This window comes from Aquarana catesbeiana, linkage group LG03 (assembly GCF_042186555.1).
Source record: "Aquarana catesbeiana isolate 2022-GZ linkage group LG03, ASM4218655v1, whole genome shotgun sequence".
Taxonomy (NCBI): domain Eukaryota; kingdom Metazoa; phylum Chordata; class Amphibia; order Anura; family Ranidae; genus Aquarana; species Aquarana catesbeiana.
In genome coordinates this window covers 662758750-662782868 of record NC_133326.1, presented here as the reverse complement: position 1 = coordinate 662782868, position 24119 = coordinate 662758750, and the positions used below count along the sequence as shown (strand labels likewise).

Sequence of the window (24119 nt, the reverse complement as noted above, 5' to 3'; positions counted from 1 at the left end):
TGGGAACCCTAAACTATTGGGGACGCTAGTATAGATCTGCTTAGATCAGATATTGATCCGTTCAGACACTATACTACTAAGGGAGGTGTATGGTGCGTGTGTGGGTGTTAGCACTACTGGCACTAAACTGACACTGCCTGGGGTGACACAGGCCCTTACTGACGTTAAAACCTAACTGATATCATCCGCCTGGTGATGAGGTGTTAAATCTTTATTAAGTAAGTAATATACAGTGGGTGCCCCGACGCTATAAAAAAAAATAATTAACTAACCAGCGTCACCCGTAACACTAATACGGTGATCACTGGTGACAGGGGGTGATCAAGGGGTTAAACCTTTATTAGGGGGGTTTAGGGGGGTCCCTAGAACTATCTGGGCCTACCACTAAGTACCCTAACACTGATTTTTGTCACAAATTACACCAGTACAGTGATAAAAAAATATGAACACTGCACTGGGTGACACAGTGACTGGGAGTGAAGTGGTTAACTGGGGGGTGAGCGGGGGGTGAAATATGTGCCTATGTATACTGGGGTTAGTGTAGTGTTGGTGCAACTCAAGGTTAGATGTCCTCTCTCCTCTCTCTGGAACAAAAAGGATTCTTCACTTACCCTGCCTATGTTTACACGTACACAGGCAAGGGAGGATTTCATTTGTCAGGACCGATCACCAAGTCCAGGCCAGAAACCATTGGCCTGGGCCTGGAGACTGATTGGTTCTAAAGCGAATCCTATTGTCGCGGTTGCCGTAATATAACGTTGATTCGCCCACCTGTCCCATTCTGCCACAGTAAAACTGTGGCTGCTGGTCGGGAAGTGGCTAAACCTTTATTTTTAAAAAAGAAAAGATGAAAATAACAAACATGTTATACTTAGCCGCTCTATGCAATAGTTTTGCACAGAGCAGCCACTCCTTTTCCGGGGTCCCCCACTGCCACTGCAGGCCATTCCTGTTCAGCAAGTGCCTCATGAAAAGTCACTTACCATGGGGGCACCCATGGGAGTTCACTCCCAAGCCACCCAGCCACCCCCCTCCCTCATCATGGCATTTGATTGACAGCAGCGGGAGCCAATAGCTGCCACCGCTATCAATCTGCACAAAGTGGAGGGGAGGCTGAGGGAGAAGGCAGAAGGTTTGTTTTACCCTAATGAATAGAATGCAGTAAGGTAAAAAAAAAAACCTTGAGGCTTTAGAACCACTTTACCACTGTACTAATGATTACAGAACTGCATTTATTTGTGTCTTATACGTATGCCTAGAGATTAGCTTTAAATTCAACATACCTCAACCTAGACTTAGCTTAAAGTTTTACCAAACCCACAAGAGTAAAATCAGTCTGTAAATGCAGTAAAGCATGCTTGTTATACTCACTGTGGAACGTAAGGGGTTAATCCTCTGCATTGTGTAAATAGGCTGTCTGATCCTGTCTTCTCTGATCCTCCCCTTCTTTTACTGTCCCCAGTCAATCTTATGACAGTACAGAGCCTTGAAGGCACTCTGCACATGCTTAGTTTGGTGTGCATTGCTAGAAAGTTTTTTTTTTTTTTTTCTTGGGAGGGTGCATGTGATCATCACAGGGCAATCAGCACTGTCCAGACAGAGGGTCAGGGATCATGCAGCCACATAGGACAGTCAGAGGAGAATGCAACTCCTCCTACAAGCTTTAACCAGACACTGATAGAAGTCACAAGACTTCTATATACTACTGATGAGAAAAGGTATTTAGCAGTTTATATTTACTCAAATAATTGTGTTTCCATGTTCTGTGTACTGTGTAGGGATGGGCTTTATGTTCGGGTCGAACTGAGTTCGACTCAAACATTGGCTATTTGCCCGTTTGCCGAATAGCAATTTGCTGTGTTCGTGGCAAATTCGAAAGCCGCGGAACACCCTTTAAAAGTCTATGGGAGAAATCAAAAGTGCTAATTTCAAAGGTTAATATGCAAGTTATTGTCATAAAAAGTGTTTGGGGACCTGGGTCCTGTCCCAGGGGACATGTATCAATGCAAAAAAAAGTTTTAAAATCAGACGTTTCTTCAGGAGCAGTGGTTTTAATAATGCTTAAAGTGAAACAATAAAAGTGTAATATTCCTTTAAATTTCATACCTGGGGGGTGTCTATAGTATGCCTGTAAAGTGACGCATGTTTCCCGTGTTTAGAACAGTCTGACAGCAAAATGACATTTCAAAGGAAAAAAGTCATTTAAAACTACTCGCGACTATAATGAATTGTCGGTCCGGCAATACACATAACAGTTCATTGATAAAAACGGCATGGGATTCCCCCTCGGGCAACCCCGAACCAAAATGAAATTAAAAAAATGTGTGGGGTTCCCCCTAAATTCCATACCAGGCCCTTCAGGTCTGGTATGGATATTAAGGGGAACCCCGCGCCAAAATGTTTTTAAAAAATGGCGTGGGGTCCCCCCAAAAATGCATACCAGATCCTTATCCGAGCATGTAACCTGGCAGACTGTGTGGCCCCGCCCCCCTCTGATGCTACGGGGGAAGCCATAGGGATGTCCCTGTGCGTCAGAGGGGGGTGGGGTCACCCAGCAACAACACTGTGTGGTCCCACCCTCAGTTTTAAAAGAGCTGTCACCTGCGAGGACGCGTCATATGGCGTGTGCCTCCCATGGAGGCAGATCTTCATTTTTTTTTTCGGTCCGTCGGCGGAGGTGAATGGACTGCGTGGGACAGTTTTATTTTTTATTAACCACTTGCCGACCGCCTCACGCATATATACGTGAGCAGGTCGGCACGGGCAGGCAAAATCACGTACCTGGTACGTGATGCCTTCCCGCGGGCGGGGGGTCCGATCGGACCCCCCCCCCGGTGCCCTGAGTGGTCGGCTCTTGTTCGCGGGCGATTAGGGGTCAGGGGGAGGCCATCCATTGATGGCCACCCCCTCCCGATCGCTCCCACGAATCAAATGCTTCCTCTCCCTCTGTAATGTAAACAGAGGGAGAGGAAGTGATGTAATCTCTCCTGGAGCCGGTCTTTTTGATCCGACGCCGAGGAGAGAAGACATCCAAGTAAGTGCACCAACACCACACGCTCAGTAGAACACGCAGGCACACTTTTCACCCCCCTGTCACCCCCCGATCACCCCCCTGTACCCCCTGTCACTCTGACACCAATAGCAGTGTTTTTTTTTTTTTTGCATTGGTGTCAGTTTGTCAGTTATAAGTGTTAGGGCAGTTAGGTTAGCCCCCTTTAGGTCTAGGGTACCCCCCCTTAGGTCCAGGGTACCCCCTAACCCCCCCTAATAAAAGTTAACCCCTTGATTACCCCCCGTCACCAGTGTCGCTAAGCGATCGTTTTTCTGATCGCTGTATTAGTGACACAGGTGACGCTAGTTTAGGGAGGTAAGTATATAGGTTCGCTGTCAGTGTTTTATAGCGACAGGGACCCCCATATACTACCTGCTAAAGGTTTTAACCCCCTGATTGCCCCCTAGTTAACCCTTTCACCAGCGATCACCGTATAAGTGTTACGGGTGACGCTGGTTAGATAGTTTGTTTTTTGTAGTTTATTACAGTTTATTACAGTTTATTATAGTTTTAGGGCACCCGCCGTTTATTACCTTATAAAGGTTTAACCCCCTAATTGCCCGGCGGTGATAGAAGTTAAGTTTTTAGGATCAGATAAGGTCTGCGTCGCCCCAGGCAGCGTCAGGTTAGCGCCAGTACCGCTAAAACCCATGCACGCAGCATACACCTCCCTTAGTGCTATAGTATCTGAACGGATCGATATCTGATCCGATCAGATCTATACTCCCCAGCAGTTTAGGGTTCCCTGAAACGCAGTGTTAGCGGGATCAGCCCAGATACCTGCTAGCACCTGCGTTTTGCTCCTCGGCCCAGCCCAGCCCAGCCCAGCCCACCCAAGTGCAGTATCGATCGATTACTGACACTTACAAAACACTAAGCACACATAACTGCAGCGGTCGCAGAGTCAGGCCTGATCCCTGCGATCGCTAACAGTTTTTTGGTAGCGTTTTGAATCAGTCGCTGACAGTCGGGAGCTTTTTTGCCTGTGAGTCTCACTAGTGTACCCCTAAATTTAGAGGCCAAAATGGCAAATCGAAGGTACACTAGTGAAGAGGCCTACAGGATTCTGAGCATGACAGATAGTGAAGAGGAAGTCACTCATCTGTCAAGTTCAGGCTCAGAATACGATCCTGTAGAGGACAGCGGCTCCATGACAGATAGCTCTGACGACGGAGTTGTGGTCCCTGCTAAGGTCAGGCGTACCAGACCCCGAACTTATGCTGTCCTTGAAGTGCAAGAACCGCAGGGCTCTCGTATGGAGCAGAGAGGTACTAGCGCCGCTACTCCTTCTGGTGAACTGGCAAGCACCAGCGGCCTAGTACACCCTGGTCGTACATCCAGCACTGCAGTATCACGTGGTGACGTGGCGAGTCCCATAAGTGCAGTTCAAGCTGGCGAGGTGGCAAGCACTAGTAGTGTCCCGCTGCCACCAAGAAGACGAACACAGGCCCGTCGTGCCCATAGTGCCCTTCCTGCTGCATTGGCCAATCCGAATTGGGTACCCACCACTTCTGCAGCACCCGTACTTCCCCCTTTCACTGGCCAACCCGGAATTCAGGTGGAAACAGTTGACTTTACGCCACTGGATTTTTTTTTTTTTTTTCAATTCAATCATTTTTATTAAAGTTCAAACATAAATACATCTCAGTGCATTATATCCTTACAGTGATGCATTACAATTCAATCCTCCACATTCGATGTACATAAAAAGTCCCGTATCGAAAAAGGAAAAAAGTGCTTTGTTATTTTTTCTACCTTACCCCTTTCCCTTACTCACCCCCCCCTCCCCCTCTCACCCCCCCCTCCCCCTCCCCCCCCTACCTCCCCAATATTAACCTTCCTGTTTCGTAAGGGCGTTATCTCTTAATTTACTATAGTATGTATCCCATTTCCTCCAACCAGGGACTCCAAAGTTTTTTAAATGTTTTTAGGTTCCTCCTTTTAATATATACTGTTTTTTCCTTCCACATTGTTTCAGTCACTGTTTTACACCACTCATCTATCTGTGGGGGGGTTCTTGCCTGCCATCTTTGGGCTATAAGTTTTCTTGCCTGGAATAGGCACCTCTGAACTATTGTAGATTTACATGTTCCAATGGCCATATCCTCCCCTACCCCCAGAATACACAGTTTCGGTTCCATTTTAAGTTCTAGGGAGAATACTTTATTAAGTGTTTCTACAATCTCTGACCAGTACCGGAACAACTTCGGGCATTTCCACATCATATGTAACAAGTCCCCTTCCTGCTGACATCTAGGGCAGTTGGGATCTGTTACCCTCCCAAACTCAAATAACTTTTTTGGGGTGTAATACGTCCTATGGATTACCATTAGATGTGATATCCTTTGGGCAGGGGAGATCGATACCCGATGCCCTCCCATTAATATGTCTCTCCATTGCCCATCCGAGATTGCTCCCAATTCCTTCTCCCATTTACCTCTACTTTTAAGTTTTTCCGGGGTCTCTATACTATTTTTACAAATATGCGGGTATATTTTAGCTATGGTCCCCCCTTGGCTCTCCCGGTCTCCTAATTTCTGAAGCAGGGCGGGCTCACTCCAGGAGGGGCCCTGATCCCCAAACTGCGACTTAAGGGCGTGTTTAATTTGTATATAGTTATATAATGAATTATCTGGTATACCAAATTCTACTTTCAATGTAGAAAAAGATTTTAATAAAGCCTGGTTATAAAGCTGAGCTAGTTTCACTATTCCACTCTTTTCCCATGTTTTAATTATTCCTATTTCTTTTAGTTCTTGAAACTTCTTATTGTTCCATAGGGGGGTATATTTAATCCAACCATTTATTCCCAGCAGAGTTTTAACAGTTCTCCATGCTTTTTTTATTAATTTGATCGTAGGGGTATTGTATATAAAGGAGTCTGCTTCCAACGTCTCTATCACGGTCTTGTGGGGAGCTCCCATAATAATCAACTTCTCCTCGCTGTTTCCCACTATATACTGCAGCTGAGCAGCCAGGAAATAGCTACGTGGGTGCGGAACAGCCATCCCCCCTTCCCGCGTGGGTAGTTGTAAGGTCTGCAATCTTATCCTAGATGTTCCTCCTTTCCATATAAGGGCTCTAAATATTTTTTCTATTTTATCAAACCATTTCCTGCTTATCCAAATTGGGGAGTTCTGCATTATATACAGCAGCTGGGGGAGCCATAACATTTTAATTAAATTGCACCTCCCCGCTACTGATAACGGGAGGTCCTTCCATATTTCAATTTTATCTCTGAATTTCTTTAATAGTGGGGCTAAGTTATTGTCTAGATAGCTCTCTGGGTCCTTAGTTATTTTAATACCTAGATATTTTGTTAGTGTTGTTTTCCCCAACCTGTTGATGTTAATGTTTGAGGTGGTGTCTATAGTATCTGGGTCTAATGATAGTAAGACTGATTTCTCCCAATTTATGGTCAATCCCGAGACTTTTCCAAACCTTGAGAAAATATCCATTACTTGGTTCAGAGATTCCCCAGTGTCTCCCATGAATATGAGGACGTCATCCGCATAGAGTGCAATCCGCTCTTCGCCTTCCTCTCTCTGGAACCCCACTATTTTCCTATCCTGCCTCACTGTTGTGGCTAATGGTTCCATGGCCAGGGCAAAAATCATGGGGGACAACGGACACCCCTGCCTTGATCCCCTCTCCAATCTAAACCCGGTCGAGTAGTCATTATTAACTTTAACTTTTGCGTTTGGCTCATTGTACAATACTTTAACCCAATTTATAAATGAGGATCCAAAACCATATTCCTTTAGTACTCTCCAAACATATTCCCATTCTAAACTGTCGAATGCTTTTACCACATCCAACAAAAGCATTGCTCTCGGGCCTCTATTTTCCGTGGGGATCTGCAGATTTAGAAAAACTCTCCTTATATTCATGCTAGTTGTATGGTGGGGTACGAATCCTGTCTGGTCTGGGTGGACTATTTTATGAATCACTTTCTTTACTCTGGTAGCTAAAATTTTTGCTAAGATCTTAACATCTGCGCAAAGCAGTGATATAGGTCTATATGACCCAGGGTCTAGGGGGTCTTTCCCTTCTTTATGTAATACTATTATTGTAGCTTCGGTCATTGATATAGGTAATCTCCCTTGTTCTTTTGCCCAGTTAAACACCTCCAACAGTTCCTGAAACAATACCTCCCCGTACTGTTTATAAATCTCTACTGGGAGACCATCAGGACCTGGTGATTTACAGTTAGCCATTTCTGATACTGCTATTTTAATCTCTTCTATAGTAATTGGTCTTTCTAATTCCTCCGCCTCCACCTTCCCCAATGTTGGTATTTCTATATTTTGAAAGAGTTTGTCCATTTCCCTCACATCCCTGGTCCCACTAGATTTGTATAACCTGTTGTAGTATTCTTTAAACGTCTCAGTAATCTTTTCCAATTGGGATGTCGTCTCGCCTGTCAAAGTCTTAATAACCGGGACCACGGATGGGGGGGAACCCGACCTAACTATACGAGCTAGTATCTTCCCTACTTTTTCCCCTTCCCCATACATAACTTGATTCTGGAACGCTCTTTTATTTTCTACTTTCCTAGTTATTATATCTTTGTACCTTTGTTGCTTATTTTCCCACACTCTCTGTTTTTCCGGGGAGGGTTCATTTATATACTCCTTTTCAGCTGCAATTAATTCCCTTTTAAACCGCTCCTCCCAGTCTCGAGAGGTTTTTTTAATTTTGGATACCTTCTGTATGATTAAACCCCTTAAGTATGCTTTCAATGCATCCCACATCACCCCCCTCGATGCAGTACCCGAATTGAGCTTTATAAATTCTTTCAATTCTGCTATCACCCCCTCCTGATTCTCTATTACTTCCAACCAAACTGGATTCAACTTCCATATTCTGTTCTTTTTCTTATGGCCCGGATTTATCATGATTGTGAGCGGGGAGTGGTCCGATACCCCTCTAGGGTGATAAATTATGTTATTTATTACTTGTGATGCTAAGCCATTACCTAGAGCTAGATCTATCCTTGACAGTGAAGCACTGGAACTCGAATAGCAAGAGAACTGCTGTACCCTCGGGTTCCTTATTCTCCACATGTCAAGCAGTCCTGCTTCTTGTAAGAATTGTTTCAACCGGTTTTCCTGTTTTTTCCGACACAGTTTCCCTCCTGGGAATCTGTCTATTTTATTATCTAAAACCATATTAAAGTCCCCAACCACTATAACTGGTAATTCTGCCTTATCTATTATAAATTCCAACAGGATGCACAGAATATCCAGTTTAAACGGTGGCGGGATATATAAATTAACCAATATACATTCCAGATTCTCCATTACCCAATGCAAAAACACATACCGTCCCTCATCGTCTATCTTGCACTGCCTGCAGGTGAACGTTACCCCTCTACCGACCAAGATTGAAACTCCTCTAGAATAGGAGGTATATGTAGAATGAAACTGATGTTGATATCTCTTTTTCCATAAGTTATTTTTTGAATCTTTTGTCAGGTGTGTCTCCTGCAGGCAGGCGATTTCGACTTTGAGTGTATTTAAACCCTCATTTACCACTGCTCGTTTAGCAGGGGAACCCAATCCTCTAACATTCCATGAGCCAATATTCAGGACCCTATTTTATTACTTATATTTATAAACGGGAAATCTAAGTTAGCGGGAGTAGTAGCAATACATGGCGGGTAAACTACCATCACAAAAAGGTGAGAGAAGTAGAATACTGAAAAATAAGGGAGCAACAAAAAAAAAAAAAAAAAAAAGGGGGGGAACCTATTTCCCCACCACTGGGTTCTCTCCCTAACGCCTCCCATACCCAATTACCTAGAATACTTATCTCTACTGATAGGAGGGGCTTTTCCCCATTCCACCATTTATTTATTTTAGTGACTACAAATTTAAAAGACTCATATATACTATACGTGAAATACATATTTACCATGACTATCTATAATTTACAAGTGCATTCAGTGTGGCTTTGAAGAGAAAATATTCTTCTTTTTCTTTTTAAAGTGCAATCGTGCCCTTTTTGTGTTTTCCTATTATAATCCTTACCCACCTTTACCCTCCTCCCCCATCCCTCCCCTCCCCCCCCCCACCTCTCTAGGTCCCCCTTGTGGGCTTTTTTAATGACCGTCACCCATTCCTCTACCTCTACCCTTCTTCCCCTCCATCCTCCCTCCCTCCCCCCACTCCCTCTCCCCTCCCTCCATCTCACACCCGTACAAACACCTATCTTATTTATTTGCACCCCTGTGAGACCCCCCACCCCACACTTATAAATTATATCCTATTATATTCTTCCTTCCTCATTTAGATTTACATTTACATTCCAATTTGCAGCCCCTATTTTATTTCGGCAAGAGTTGATCTTTCTTTTCTTCCAACCATGCTCGCGCTTTCTCTGGGGATTCAAATATCTGACTACCCCCCAGCGCATTTACCCGAAGCCTAGCCGGGTAGAGGAGCGCATACGTAATGTCATACACTTGAAGGCTACGTTTGATACTCAGAAACTCCATCCTGCGCTTCTGTAGTTCAGGTGAAAAGTCAGGGTACATTGAAATCTTGGCTCCATTATAATAAAGGTTCCCCTTTTCCCGAGCCCTTCGAAGGAGGGTCACTTTGTCCTTGTGATTTAAGAACTTCAAAAGGAGAGCTCTTGGGGGGCTACCCTGGGCGGGGGGTCTAAATGGAACCCTATGTGCTCTCTCAATGGAGAACTGCTGTGTGAATGTTTCTGCTCCAAACGTCTCAATTAGCCATTTTTCCAAAAAACCTGCTGGATCTAGCCCCTCACTCTTCTCTGGGAGCCCAACTATTCTCACATTGTCTCTCCTGAGTCTGTTTTCCATTTCGTCAAACTTTTCCAGAAGCCTTTTTATCTGATCTTTCTGTACTTTTATCTCTTGTTTCATTGGTTTTAGGTCGTCTTCTAGCAGGCTTATTCTCCCTTCAGTTTCTGTCACTCTTTCTGCGATTTTCTTAAGATCATGACTGACGTGACTTAGCTCTTCTCTCATAGCTTTCATCTGGTCTTCCATATTGCTCAGGGATTGTTTACAGGAGTTAACTGCTGCAAATATCTCTTTAAGGGATGGTTCACCTTCTGATACTTGCGTCTGTGTACTATTTGTTTCCGGTATTTTCCCCACCATACTCGCCCCTTTGTTTGAGGGGTTCTTAACTGTAGTATTGTTTGGGAGCGTATTCATCTGGCCCAGACTCCTCCTATCTGCCGTTGTTTTACTATGTGTCTGCTGCCCACCTTTCGTTGGTGTGTGGTCTGTTATGTTAACCAGCCTCTCCAACTTTGCGGTTGCCGCAACCGCAGCTGCAGTTGCCCCTGCTGCCGCTGAGATTCCGCCTTTTTCCTTATCTTTTTCTTTAGCTGATCGCAGGGACTGAGACCCCATTGGTTCCATAATTGTGTGCTCATCCCCCTTCCTTCTTGTAGTCATGGCTGACTGCTCCGGTCTCTAGCAAATGGTTTATTTGTGCTAGTACAATCCCCCTGCAATGGGGCTAGGGGTCAGACTTTAAAAGGTGTATAAAGCGGTCGGTTCACCAGACAACGCTTAAGATGATTCAGCTTGTTGCTGACTAGAGTCCTAGTGATTGAACTGCTGTTAATCTTCCCAGTGTACTATGCTTGTATATTATGATATATGATATATCGCTATGTTGCCCTATAGCATCAATAAGTTCCACTGCCTCTCCTACGTACGCTTGCATATATGAAAAAAAAAAAAAAAAAAAAAAAAAAAAAAATTTTTTCTTTCCCTTTTCTTTTTCTCGGAAACGGAAAATGTTTACAGTTTAGAGAGCTTAGGCAACTTTAAACAACTTAGGCAACTTTTTTTTTTTTCTTTTCCCTTCCTTCCTTCCCTTGTAACGGAAAATGTTTACAGTTTAGAGAGCCTAGGCAACTTCAAACAGAATGTCTTCACCAGGTTCAGCTAAAACAGTTCAGTAGGGCATACTATAAAGTAAGGCAGAGTGTATGTACAAGCCTGTACACTCACCCCAGGGTCCTCTTAATGTCACTGTATACCGCTAAGCCGTTGCTATAGGGGGGGTACAGCGCCTCTGCCCTCCGGAACTCTTTTCCCACACTGTCTTCAGCTGGTCTCTGGGAACAGCGAGGCGGCTCTCCCTCAGCGTGTTCCCGCACTCTCCCGCGAGACCTCGCCGCGTCACCGCTCGGCTCCGCCTGTCTCTGCTCCGCTTCGGCACCTCGGGCTCCCTCGGAAGCCGCCGATATCCAAGGTTAGACACAGCGCGGCTTCGGCTTCTATAGCGCGACTTCAGCTTCTGTAGGTGAGCTTCTGTAGGTGAGAGCCGGCAGGGGGGCAGATAGGGGGGCAGATAGACACAGGGGCCACCAGATACAGGATTTCAGGATTCCAGTCTTGGCGTACTGTATACCCCTCTTGCACATATGGGAAGGCATTCACTTCATTCTATGGTGGGAGTGGGGGAGACTCACACACGCACTCCTCACCTCACCATCTCACTCCACCATCCACTTCCGGTCCCGCCCCACTGGATTTTTATTCGCTGTTTTTCACCGAAGATCTCTATAGATTTATTGTGGACCAAAGCAATTTATACGCTGGTCAATACATCGCCACTATGCCCCAGTCCACCCTTGCCAGAGATTGGAGACCAATTACGGTCTCCGAATTTAAGATCTTTCTGGGCCTTTCCCTCCTCATGGGGTTGAATAAAAAGAGTGAGTTGCGGTCATATTGGTCCACTGACCCAATTTACCATTCACCCTTGTTCTCTGCTTCCATGGCCAGGGCACGATACGAGCAGATTTTGCGGTTCATGCACTTCAACGACAATGAACTCTGTCGTCCTCGTGGAGACCCTGAATACGATCGGCTCTACAAAATTCGGCCCCTCGTAAACCACTTCAACCAACGTTTTGCAGACTTGTTTACCCCCCATCAAGTTGTCTGCGTTGATGAGTCCCTGGTTAAATTTTCTGGCCGCTTGTCATTCAAACAGTACCTTCCCAGCAAGCGTGCCAGATACGGGGTCAAGATGTATAAGCTCTGTGACAGGGCCACAGGCTATACATGTAGATTTATGGTTTACGAGGGAAAAGATAGTCACGTAGAGCCGACAAACTGCCCTGACTACATAGGAAGCGCTGGCAAGATAGTGTGGGACTTGGTGTCACCCTTATTCGGAAAGGGGTACCACTTGTACGTGGACAATTATTATACGAGCGTGCCACTTTTTAGCCACCTTTTTGATCATCAGATTGGAGCATGTGGCACCGTGCGACCTAATCGCCGGGGCTTTCCCCAGCGGCTTGTAGATTCCCGTCTTAGGCTGGGGGAGAGAGCCTGCTTGAAGTATAATAATTTGCTCGCTATGAAGTGGAGGGATAAGAAGAATGTTTTCGTTCTCACCTCCCTTCATGCAGACACGATGGTCCAAATTCCTACGGCGACTGGTGTTGTGGAGAAACCCCTCTGTGTCCACGAATATAACCTTAATATGGGAGGGGTGGACCTCAACGACCAGTTGTTGGCGCCGTACCTAATTGCCCGTAAGGCCAGACGCTGGTACAAAAAAGTGTCTGTTTATTTATTTCAATTGGCTTTGCTGAATGCTTATGTGCTATACAGAGCTTCAGGACGGACTGGATCCTTCCTTAAATTCCAGGAAGAGATCGTCAGAGCCCTTCTGTATCCAGACAGTGCTCCACCTCACCAACCCCAACCAAATGCAGTAAGCCGGCTGCATGAGAGGCATTTTCTTTATGCCCTCCCGAGTACCCCTACCCAACGAACCCCCCAAAAAAGATGTCGTGTCTGCAGCAAGCGCGGATTTAGGCGTGACACCCGGTATTGTTGTCCCCTCTGTCCTGGCAATCCTGGTCTTTGCATTGGTGAATGTTTTGAACGCTACCATACACTAGTGGAGTATTAGCGTAGGGTACAGCACTGCACAGACTAGGCACACTTCCACAGGGTCTCCCAAGATGCTGTCGCATTTTGAGAGACCCAAACCTGGTACCAGTTAAAAAAGTTAAAGTTACAAAAAAAAGTGTAAAAAAAACAAAAAAAAGTAAAAAAAAGAAAAAAACACAAAAAAAATATAAAATAAAAAAACCACAAATAGTTGTTGTTTTATTGTTCTCTCTCTATTCTCTCTCTATTCTCTCTCTATTGTTCTGCATTCTATACTGCAATGTTTTATTGTTATGTTTTTATCATGTTTGCTTTATAGGTATGCAATTTTTTTATTTTTATTTTGTTTTTTTTATTGTTAACCACCTTTGTGTTTTCAGGTACGCCATTCAGCTGCAGAGCGGATTTATTTATCTTGACAGCAACAGCGTTTGCTCCCACGATACATAAAGCCGCGACTCCAGCGCTGTCGGAGGTGATTTCACCACCACAGTTACATACTTCAGCATATATGCCGAAGCGTGGGGGCAGCAGTGGGTGGAGGAGCGATTTGCTCCTGCCTTTTGCGGGAGGATGCCCCCATGCTTCGGCATATATATTTTTTAGGTAGGCACAGGTTGCGTTAAATGTTTTATTTTTTACTATGTTTTTTTTGTATTTTGCTTTGCAGGTATGGTAAGTATTACTGTTATACTGTAATGTTACTTTGTTTTTTTGTTAACCATCATTTGCTTAGCAGGTACGCCATTCAGCTGCAGAGCGGATTTATTTATCTTGACAGCAACAGCGTTTGCTCCCACGATACATAAAGCCGCGACTCCAGCGCTGTCGGAGGTGATTTCACCACCACAGTTACATACTTCAGCATATATGCCGAAGCGTGGGGGCAGCAGTGGGTGGAGGAGCGATTTGCTCCTGCCTTTTGCGGGAGGATGCCCCCATGCTTCGGCATATATATACGGTGCATGTATGCCCATCATTAGAAGTGGGTGGATGAAGGGAGGTATTCTAATGGTGGGCATACCCACCGATCAATATCTTTTTTTCGTTCAGCCCACAGGCTGCATGAAAAAAAAGTTTACAATGTATGCCCAACAAGGACCAGCAACGTACTGGTATGTTGCTGGACTTTGAGTGGTTATACCAGAATGATGCCTGCAGGTTTAGGTATCATCTTGGTATCATTCTTTTCAGCCAGTGGTCGGCTTTCTTGTAAAAGCAATCCTAGCGGCTAATTAGCCTCTAGACTGCTTTTACAAGCAGTGGGAGGGAATGCCCCCCCCCCCACACCGTCGTCCATGTTTTTCTCTGGCTCTCCTGTCCCAACAGGGAACTTGAGAATGCAGCCGGTGATTCAGCCAGCTGACCATAGAGCTGATCAGAGACCAGAATGGCTCCAAACATCTCTATGGCCTAAGAAACTGGAAGCTACAAGCATTTCATGACTTAGATTTCGCCGGATGTAAACAGCGCCATTGGGAAATTGGGAAAGCATTTTATCACACCGATCTTGGTGTGGTCAGATGCTTTGAGGGCAGAGGAGAGATCTAGGGTCTAATAGACCCCAATTTTTTCTAAAAAGAGTACCTGTCACTACCTATTGCTATCATGGGGGATATTTACATTCCCTGAGATAACAATAAAAATGATAAAAAAAAAATAAAAATGAAAGGAACAGTTTAAAAATAAGATAAAAAAGCAAAAAAAATAATAAAAAAAAAAAAAAAAAAAAAAGCACCCCTGCCCCCCCCCCTGCTCTCGCACAAAGGCGAACGCAAGCGTCGGTCTGGCGTCAAATGTAAACAGCAATTGCACCATGCATGTGAGGTATCACCGCGAAGGTCAGATCGAGGGCAGTAATTTTAGCAGTAGACCTCCTCTGTAAATCTAAAGTGGTAACCTGTAAAGGCTTTTAAGGGCTTTTAAAAATGTATTTAGTTTGTCGCCACTGCACGTTTGTGCGCAATTTTAAAGCATGTCATGTTTGGTATCCATGTACTCGGCCTAAGATCATCTTTTTTATTTCATCAAACATTTTGACAAAATAGTGTGTTTTAGTGTATTCAAATTTAAAAAAGTGTGTTTTTTCCCCAAAAAATGCGTTTGAAAAATCGCTGCGCAAATACTGTGTGAAAAAAAAAAATGAAACACCCACCATTTTAATCTGTAGGGCATTTGCTTTAAAAAAATATATAATGTCTGAGGGTTCAAAGTAATTTTTTTGCAAAAAAAAATAATTTTTTCATGTAAACAATAAATGTCAGAAAGGGCTTTGTCTTCAAGTGGTTAGAAGAGTGGTCGATGTGTGACATAAGCTTCTAAATGTTGTGCATAAAATGCCAGGACAGTTCAAAACCCCCCCAAATGACCCCATTTTGGAAAGTAGACACCCCAAGCTATTTGCTGAGAGGCATGTCGAGTCCATTGAATATTTTATATTGTGACACAAGTTGCGGGAAAAAGACAAATTTTTTTTTTTTTTTTTTTTTTTTGCACAAAGTTGTCACTAAATGATATATTGCTCAAACATGCCATGGGAATATGTGAAATTGCACCCCAAAATACATTCTGTTGCTTCTCCTGAGTACGGGGATACCACATGTGTGAGACTTTTTGGGAGCCTAGCCACGTACGGGACCCCGAAAACCAAGCCCCGCCTTCAGGCTTTCTAAGGGCGTAAATTTTTGATTTCACTCTTCACTGCCTATCACAGTTTCGGAGGCCATGGAATGCCCAGATGGCACAAATCCCCCCCAAATGACCCCATTTTGGAAAATAGACACCCAAAGCTATTTGCTGAGAGGTATAGTGAGTATTTTGCAGACCTCACTTTTTGTCACAAAGTTTTGAAAATTGAAAAAAGAAAAAAAAAATACGTTTTTCTTGCCTTTCTTCATTTTCAAAAACAAATGAGAGCTGCAAAATACTCACCATGCCTCTCAGCAAATAGCTTGGGGTGTCTACTTTCCAAAATGGGGTCATTTGGGGGGGTTTTGTGCCATCTTGGCATTTTATGGCCTTCAAAAGTGTGATAGGTAGTGAGGAGTAAAATCAAAAATGTATGCCCTTAGAAATCCTGAAGGCGGTGCTTGGTTTTCGGGGCCCCGTACGCGGCTAGGCTCCCAAAAAGTCCCACACATGTGGTATCCCCGTACTCAGGAGAAGCAGCAGAATATATTTTGGGGTGTAATTCCACATATGCCCATGGCATGTTTGAACAATATATCATTTAGTGACAACTTTGTGCAAAAAAAAATTAAAAAAAAAAAAAATTGTCACTTTCCCGCAACTTGTGTCAAAATATAAAATATTCCATGGACTCAACATGCCTCTCAGCAAATAGCTTGGGGTGTCTACTTTCCAAAATGGGGTCAATTGGGGGGGGTTTGTGCCATCTGGGCATTTTATGGCCTTCAAAAATGTGATAGGTAGTGGGGAGTGAAATTACAACTTTACACCCTTAGAAATCCTGAAGGCGGTGCTGGGTTTTCGGGGCCCCGTACGCAGCTAGGCTCCCAAAAAGTCCCACACATGTGGTATCCCTGTACTCAGGAGAATCAGCAGAATGTATTTTGGGGTGCAATTCCACATATGCCCATGGCATGTGTGAGCAATATATCATTTAGTGACAACTTTGTGCAAAAAAAAAAAAAAATTCTCACATTCCCGCAACTTGTGTCAAAAAATAAAATATTCCATGGACTCAACATGCCTCTCAGCAAATATCTTGGGGTGTCTACTTTCCAAAATGGGGTCATTTGGGGGGGTTTTGTGCCATCTTGGCATTTTATGGCCTTCAAAACTGTGATAGGTAGTGAGAAGTGAAATCAAAAATTTATGCCCTTAGAAATCCTGAAGGCGGTGCTTGGTTTTCGGGGCCCCGTACGCGGCTAGGCTCCCAAAAAGTCCCACACATGTGGTATCCCCGTACTCAGGAGAAGCAGCAGAATATATTTTGGGGTGCAATTCCACATATGCCCATGGCATGTTTGAGCAATATATCATTTAGTGACAACTTTGTGCAAAAAAAAAAAAAAAAAAAAAAAAAAAATTGTCACTTTCCAGCAACTTGTGTCAAAATATAAAATATTCCATGGACTCAACATGCCTCTCAGCAAATAGCTTGGGGTGTCTACTTTCCAAAATGGGGTCATTTGGGGGGGTTTTGTGCCATCTTGGCATTTTATGGCCTTCAAAACTCTGATAGGTAGTGAGGAGTGAAATGAAAAATTTATGCCCTTAGAAATCCTAAAGGCGGTGATTGGTTTTCGGGGCCCCGTACGCGGCTAGGCTCCCAAAAAGTCCCACACATGTGGTATCCCCATACTCAGGAGAAGCAGCTAAATGTATTTTGGGGTACAATTCCACATATGCCCATGGCCTGTGTGAGCAATATATCATTTAGTGACAACTTTGTGCAAAAAAAAAAAAAATTGTCACATTCCCACAACTTGTGTCAAAAAATAAAATATTCCATGGACTCAACATACCTCTCAGCAAATAGCTTGGGGTGTCTACTTTCCAAAATGGGGTCATTTGGGGGTGTTTTGTGCCATCTTGGCATTTTATGGCCTTCAAAACTGTGATAGGTAGTGAGGAGTGTAATCAAAAATCTATGCCCTTAGAAATCCTGAAGGCGGTGCTTGGTTTTCGGGGCCCCATACGCGGCTAGGCTCCCAAAAAGTCCCACACATGTGGTATCCCCGTACTCAGGAGAAGCAGCTGAATGTATTTTGGGGTGCAATTCCACATATGCCCATGGCCTGTGTGAGCAATATATCATTTAGTGACAACTTTTTGTAAATTTTTTTTTTTTTTTTTTTTTTGTCATTATTCAATCACCTGGGACAAAAAAAATAAATATTCAATGGGTTCAACATGCCTCTCAGCAATTTCCTTGGGGTGTCTACTTTCCAAAATGGGGTCATTTGGGGGGGTTTTGTACTGCCCTGCCATTTTAGCACCTCAAGAAATGACATAGGCAGTCATAAACTAAAAGCTGTGTAAATTCCAGAAAATGTACCCTAGTTTGTAGGCGCTATAACTTTTGCGCAAACCAATAAATATACGCTTATTGACTTTTTTTTTACCAAAGACATGTGGCCGAATACATTTTGGCCTAAATGTATGACTAAAATTGAGTTTATTGGATTTTTTTTATAACAAAAAGTAGAAAATATCATTTTTTTTCAAAATTTTCGGTCTTTTTCCGTTTATAGCGCAAAAAATAAAAATGGCAGAGGTGATCAAATACCATCAAAAGAAAGCTCTATTTGTGGGAAGAAAAGGACGCAAATTTCGTTTGGGTACACCATTGCATGACCGCGCAATTAGCAGTTAAAGCGACGCAGTGCCAAATTGTAAAAAGTGCTCTGGTCAGGAAGGGGGTAAATCCTTCCGGGGCTGAAGTGGTTAAAGGACTTCTCCCACAGTGTGTGTTGTTTTTTTTTTTACCATTTTGACACTTTTTTTATGAAATGGTACGGGTACAATGTACTCGTTACCATTTCAAACAGGAGGGGGTGGGATCTGAGGGTCCCCTTGTTAAAGGGGGCTTCCAGATTCCGATAAGCCCCCTGCCCGCAGACCCCCACAACCACTGGACAAGGGTTGTGGTGATGAGGCCCTTGTCCCCATCAACATGGGGACAAGGTGCTTTGGGGGGCTACCCCAAAGCACCCTACCAATGTTGAGGGCATGTGGCCTGGTATGGTTCAGGAGGGGGGGCGCTCTCTCGTCCCCCCTCTTTTCCTGCGACCTGCCAGGTTGCATGCTTGGATAAGGGCCTGGTATGGATTTTTGGGGGGACCCCACGCCATTTTTTTTTTACATTTTGGCGTGGGGTTCATCTTAATATATATACCAGACCTGAAGGGCCTGGTATGGAATTTAGGGGGGCCCCCATGCATTTTTTTAAAATTTTGGTTCGGGGTTCCCCTGTGGGGGAATCCCATGCCATTTTTATCAATGAACTTTTATGTGTATTGCCGGACCGAAAATTCATTATAGCCACGAGTAGTTTTAAATTACTTTTTTTCCTTTATTATTATTATTTAAGGTACTTATACAGCGCAATCAATTTACGCAGTGCTTTACATATACATTGTACATTCACATCAGTCCCTGCCCTCCAGGAGCTTACAATCTAAGGTCCCTAACTCACATTCATATACTAGGGCCAATTTAGACAGAAGCCAATTTACCTACCAGCATGTCTTTGGAGTGTGGGAGGAAACCGGAGTACCCGGAGAAAACCTACGCAGGCACAGGGAGAACATGCAAAGTCCAGGCAGGTAATGTCGTGGTTGGGATTCAAGAAATGTCATTTTGCTGTCAGACTGTTCTAAACATGGGAAACATGCGCCACTTTACAGGCATACTATAGAAACCCCCCAGGTACGAAATTTAAAGGAATATTTCACTTTTATTGTTTCACTTTAAGCATTATTAACCACTTGCCGACCGTCGCAAGTGGTTAATAATACGTACACTATTATTATTATTATTAACCACTTGCAGACCGTTGCAAGTGGTTAATAATACGTACATCCTAACTTTGCCGGCGGATATCGTTGTTATGGCAACCCATATCCCATTTCCGTACAGCGGTCGACTATAAGATAAAAGTAGTCTCTGCGGCGGATTCGCTGCGAGATCACTTTTATTGGTGGCGGGAGAGGGCCCCCCTCCCGCCACGATCCGGTGCCCTCCGCCGCTTACCGGAGCCGTCGGTAGAGGCGGAGGTGATTGCGTCTGTCCTCTAGCTGTGCCTGGACACGAGTGAGGGGAAGATGGCGCCCACTCGTCTCCTTGACACTGCAGGGCGGATGCGACGTCAAAACATCACTTCCGCCCATACGTCTTAAAGGCATATTTTTTTCAATGTCATTTTTTTAAATTACTTTTTTTTTTTAAATTGCATTTTAGTGTAAATATGAGATCTGAGGTCTTTTTGACCCCAGATCTCATATTTAAGAGGACCTGTCATGCTTTTTTCTATTACAAGGGATGTTTACATCCCTTGTAATAGGAATAAAAGTGACATTTTTTTTTAAACAGTGTAAAAATAAATAAAATCATATAAAATAAATAAGAAAATTTTTTTTTTTTTAAATGCCCCGTCCCGACGAGCTCGCCCGCAGAAGCGAACGCATACATGAGTAGCGCCCGCATATGAAAACGGTGGTCAAACCACACATGTGAGGTATCGCCATGATCGGTAGAGCTAGAGCAATAATTCTAGCCCTAGACCTCCTCTGTAATGCAAAACATGCAACCTGTAGAATTTTTTAAACGTTACCTATGGAGATTTTTGAGGGTAAAAGTTTGACGCCATTCCACGAGCGGGCGCAATTTTGAAGCGTGACATGTTGGGTATCAATTTACTCAGCATAACATTATCTTTCACAATATAAAAAAATTGGGCTAACTTTACTGTTGTCTTATTTTTTTATTCAAAAAAGTGATTTTTTTCCAAAAAAAGCGCGCTTGTAAGACCGCTGCTCAAATATGGTGTTAAAAAAAGTATTGCAATGACCACCATTTTATTCTCTAGGGTGTTAGAAAAAATATATATATATAATGTTTGGGGGCTAGAAAAAAGTAATTTTCTAGCAAAAAAAAAACAGCTTTAAACATGTATACCTAAATTCCAAAGCGAGGCTGGTCCTTAAGTGGTAAAATCACTGCTCCTGAAAAAACGGCTGTTTTTAAAACTTTTTTTGCATTGATACATGTCCCCTGGGGCAGGACCCAGGTCCCCAAACACTTTTTAAGACAATACCATGCATATAAGCCTTTAAAATTAGCACTTTTGATTATTCATGTTTGTGTCCCATAGACTTTAAAGGGGTTGTAAAGTTAATTTTTTTTTTTTTTTAAATAACAAACATGTTATACTTACCTTCACTGTGCAGCTCGTTCTGCACAGAGTGGCCCCGAACCTGGTCTTCTGGGGTCCCTCGGCGGCTGTTTCAGCTCCTCCCCGCAAGCATTTACCACCTTAATGCTAGGGCTCGCATGGTGGCGAGTGCTTGCGGGCGCGCTCCCGTGATACAGCCGGCGGGTATAGCCGCTCGCTGTATCACTCGGCCCCGCCCCCCGGCGCGCCGCGTCATCGGATGTGATTGACAGCAGCACGAGCCAATGGCTGCGCTGCTTTCAATCCATCCACTGCAGCCAATCAGCAACCAGGCTGAGCTGTAATGAAGATGACGAGGACGAGCAGCGAAGATTCGAGGCGTCAGGTAAGTAAAACGGGGGGCCTGGGGGCGGCGGTACTGTCAAAAGTTTTTTCACCTTAATGCATAGAATGCATTAAGGTGAAAAAATTTTTACCTTTACAACCCCTTTAACGGTGTTTTCGTGTTCAAACAAATTTTTTGCCTGTTCGCATGTTCTGGTGCGAACCGAACGGGGGGTTGTTCAGCCCATCCCTAGTACTGTGTCAGACCAGATATAGTGAATGCAGGGTGCTGGGTTTAGCAACACTTTAGTCTCTAAACCACTTATAATCAAAAGGACATTACAAGTATTACATATTGCTGATGATTAAACTAATGTAAGGTCACAACATCAAAATGAGAGCAAATTGATTTGCTGGAGAATCATGGTCATTGCCTGTCCCTCCTAAGTTCAAAAGACTCAGAGACATTTTAATGTCTAAGGGCACGTTCAGATACTCACCCCACAGTTCCTCCTTCACAGTAACAGACAGGTTAAAGTTATTACATCCTCTTTGTTTTTCTGTTTCCAGAGCATGATACACCGACATCACCTACAATGGAAGAGATAGGAGAGGATAATTATGCATTGCATATCTAAAAATAACCCGATGTTGTTTGTAAGGCTAGAGATAGTTTCCTGAAGTGAGAAGATATCTGCATGTCTTGGAACAATTAGTCCCAGTGCGCGAACTAGGATATTTGACTGTGACAGTGGTACTTTAGGTCCTTCACTATTCTCTATAGAAGAATTTGGACCCGCTCACTTAGATATTTTCCAACAAGATGTGTGAGGATAAGAGTCTCCAAATGAGGCGCAGGTTATCACTTTTAAGTAAAAAAGTTGAGGATAAGGTAATGCAGGAAGAAAGCTACAGGTTGAGTTATGGTTATGCTTAGAGTTATGCTTGGATTAAAGTGGATGTAAACCCTCACATATACCCAGTGAAGTGAACAGCCTCAGATGATACACAGAGATTAAACAAATCTTTCTACATAAGTTTTAATTGTATATCTGCTGTTTTCAGCTTTCTACACTCTTTAGAAAGTGCACATCATTTTAGAAATTTTCCTTCCTGTTTCAGCAGTGGGAGGGGAGCCTTGGCATACACTGTGTGACAGCTGATTGGAGGTAAGGCACCCCCCCTCCCCACATCCACATAGGCAGTGAAATGAAGAAACTTGCAGAGCTGTACTGTGAATAGACAAGCTCTCTATCTCTAAGTTCCCTCCCCAACACAAATTTCCAGCTGCTTTTATCTCCTGTGTCGGAGAACTTGTCAGGAGTTATCATGCTAATAACAGAGTAACGGAGCAGCAGAAAGACAAGGGACTTAGGACTTTGGAGAGAGATAAGTAAACACTACAGATATATGTGCCCAGGTCAGATTTAATGAATTGAGTTTACATCCACTTTAGGCTTAAAGTATAAGATTTAATGAATTGAGTTTACATCCACTTTAGGCTTAAAGTATATGTAGCACCCTGGGGTTTAGTCAGGGAGCTCCTCACAAATTTACTTGCCAAGAGTAGTCATCTTGGTCGATTGATATAGATCTATTGATTTCTCCCTAAGTTTGACATTGTTGCACTTTTATCTTGTACCACTAGGTGGCCAGGAACTTGGTGGTACTACATATGAGAAGAGCAACCCAAGGTCAGGTTATGGATATATGGGGTATCTCAGCCAATCTGCAAGGGTTTTCTTGAATCCCTTGGTCCTCTGGGAGAACCAATATATTCGGGTGAGGTCAGGTGATCGCTGTTCTGTGCCACCTGAACAGCTGTCTGGGTGGACGTGTGTCGTACGCCTGGGCTGCTAGGCTGAAGATCAGGCCTATCTGGGGGGCATCTGGCTGCCAAGCTGTGTGAGGGCCTATCCAGAAGTAAGAGGCAAGCACAGGGTTGGGACTGCGGCTTGCAGTCCAACCGAAAGTGACGGTTCTGTCGGCCGGAGAACCTGTCAGTGGTCGGAGGTAAAAGGGAAGCTGTTGCCACAAAGGGACCAACCACCTTTACCAGGGACCACAGTGAGTAACTTAAGAAAGTACTGGAACCATATTCTCACCGAACGGGCACAGTGGAGAATCAGGAAACTTCAGGCAGTGATCAAGTCAGGGACCCAACCCGTGGAGGAGACGCTTGAGGGGCAGCCTTATGATTCAAGCCAGGGACCTCGCCGGTTGGCAGGGGTGAAGCTTGAGAAGTATCTGGAGTGCCAAGCTAGGGATCCAGCAGGGAAGCATGGGTGACGCTTGAGGGAGATATCACCGCCAACCTGGGAGGAGCTCCAGGGGTTTCAGAGTCAGTGAATCAGAGGATCTAGTGAGAGACCGGAAGCTGAAGACTGGGAGCTGAAGCAGATAACAAGAGGCAGTTGTAGTGGAGCTGAAAGAACTGTTATGTTTGAGTTACAAACTATTAAAGGACTGTTGCCATAGGAGACAGCATTCCTGCAAGTGCAGAAGTGGTGCCTTGCTGGGGCCATTCCCTGCACGGCTGTCCTCCTATTGAAGTCTCAGAGTCTGCCAATTGAATCTATAACTACTTAAGGGTGTCCTGGTCCTAACCCTCTTTCCCCCAAAAATACAAAAAGGACTGTTAAAAGAAATAAAACCTCTTTTACATCCAAGTGTCTGGCGCCCCATGACTTTCACCATCTTTGCACTCACTATGCCTACAACCCACTACATATTGAAGGATGTGAGCTATCTTTGGCCTTGGAGGTCCTCATTAAACTGGACAAGGCTGGATACCTTGCTACACATATGTATAGTAGTTATGTATGTACTTTTGTATTTAGAAAATAGTATTAAAAAAGTAACTTCTCTAGTTTTTAGATATTAAATATTAGTAATTGTATATTTATAATTTGTATTTTCATATGCAGTCTGTTGGAAGAACTCTCTGCTCCACAGAAGTGTGCAGCCTATTGCAT

The 24119-nt window shown here is 43.9% G+C and overlaps 1 protein-coding gene across 1 annotated transcript in view; it reads right to left on the bottom strand.

Moving 5' to 3' along the window:
• LOC141133429 (complement C3-like) overlaps positions 1–24119 on the bottom strand; it is a 731058-nt gene that overhangs the window by 56364 nt on the left and 650575 nt on the right. Inside the window, exon 32 of the mRNA XM_073622815.1 lies at positions 21645–21735. Within this exon, the coding sequence (XP_073478916.1) occupies positions 21645–21735 (91 nt within the window). The remainder of the gene's footprint in view (positions 1–21644; positions 21736–24119) is intronic.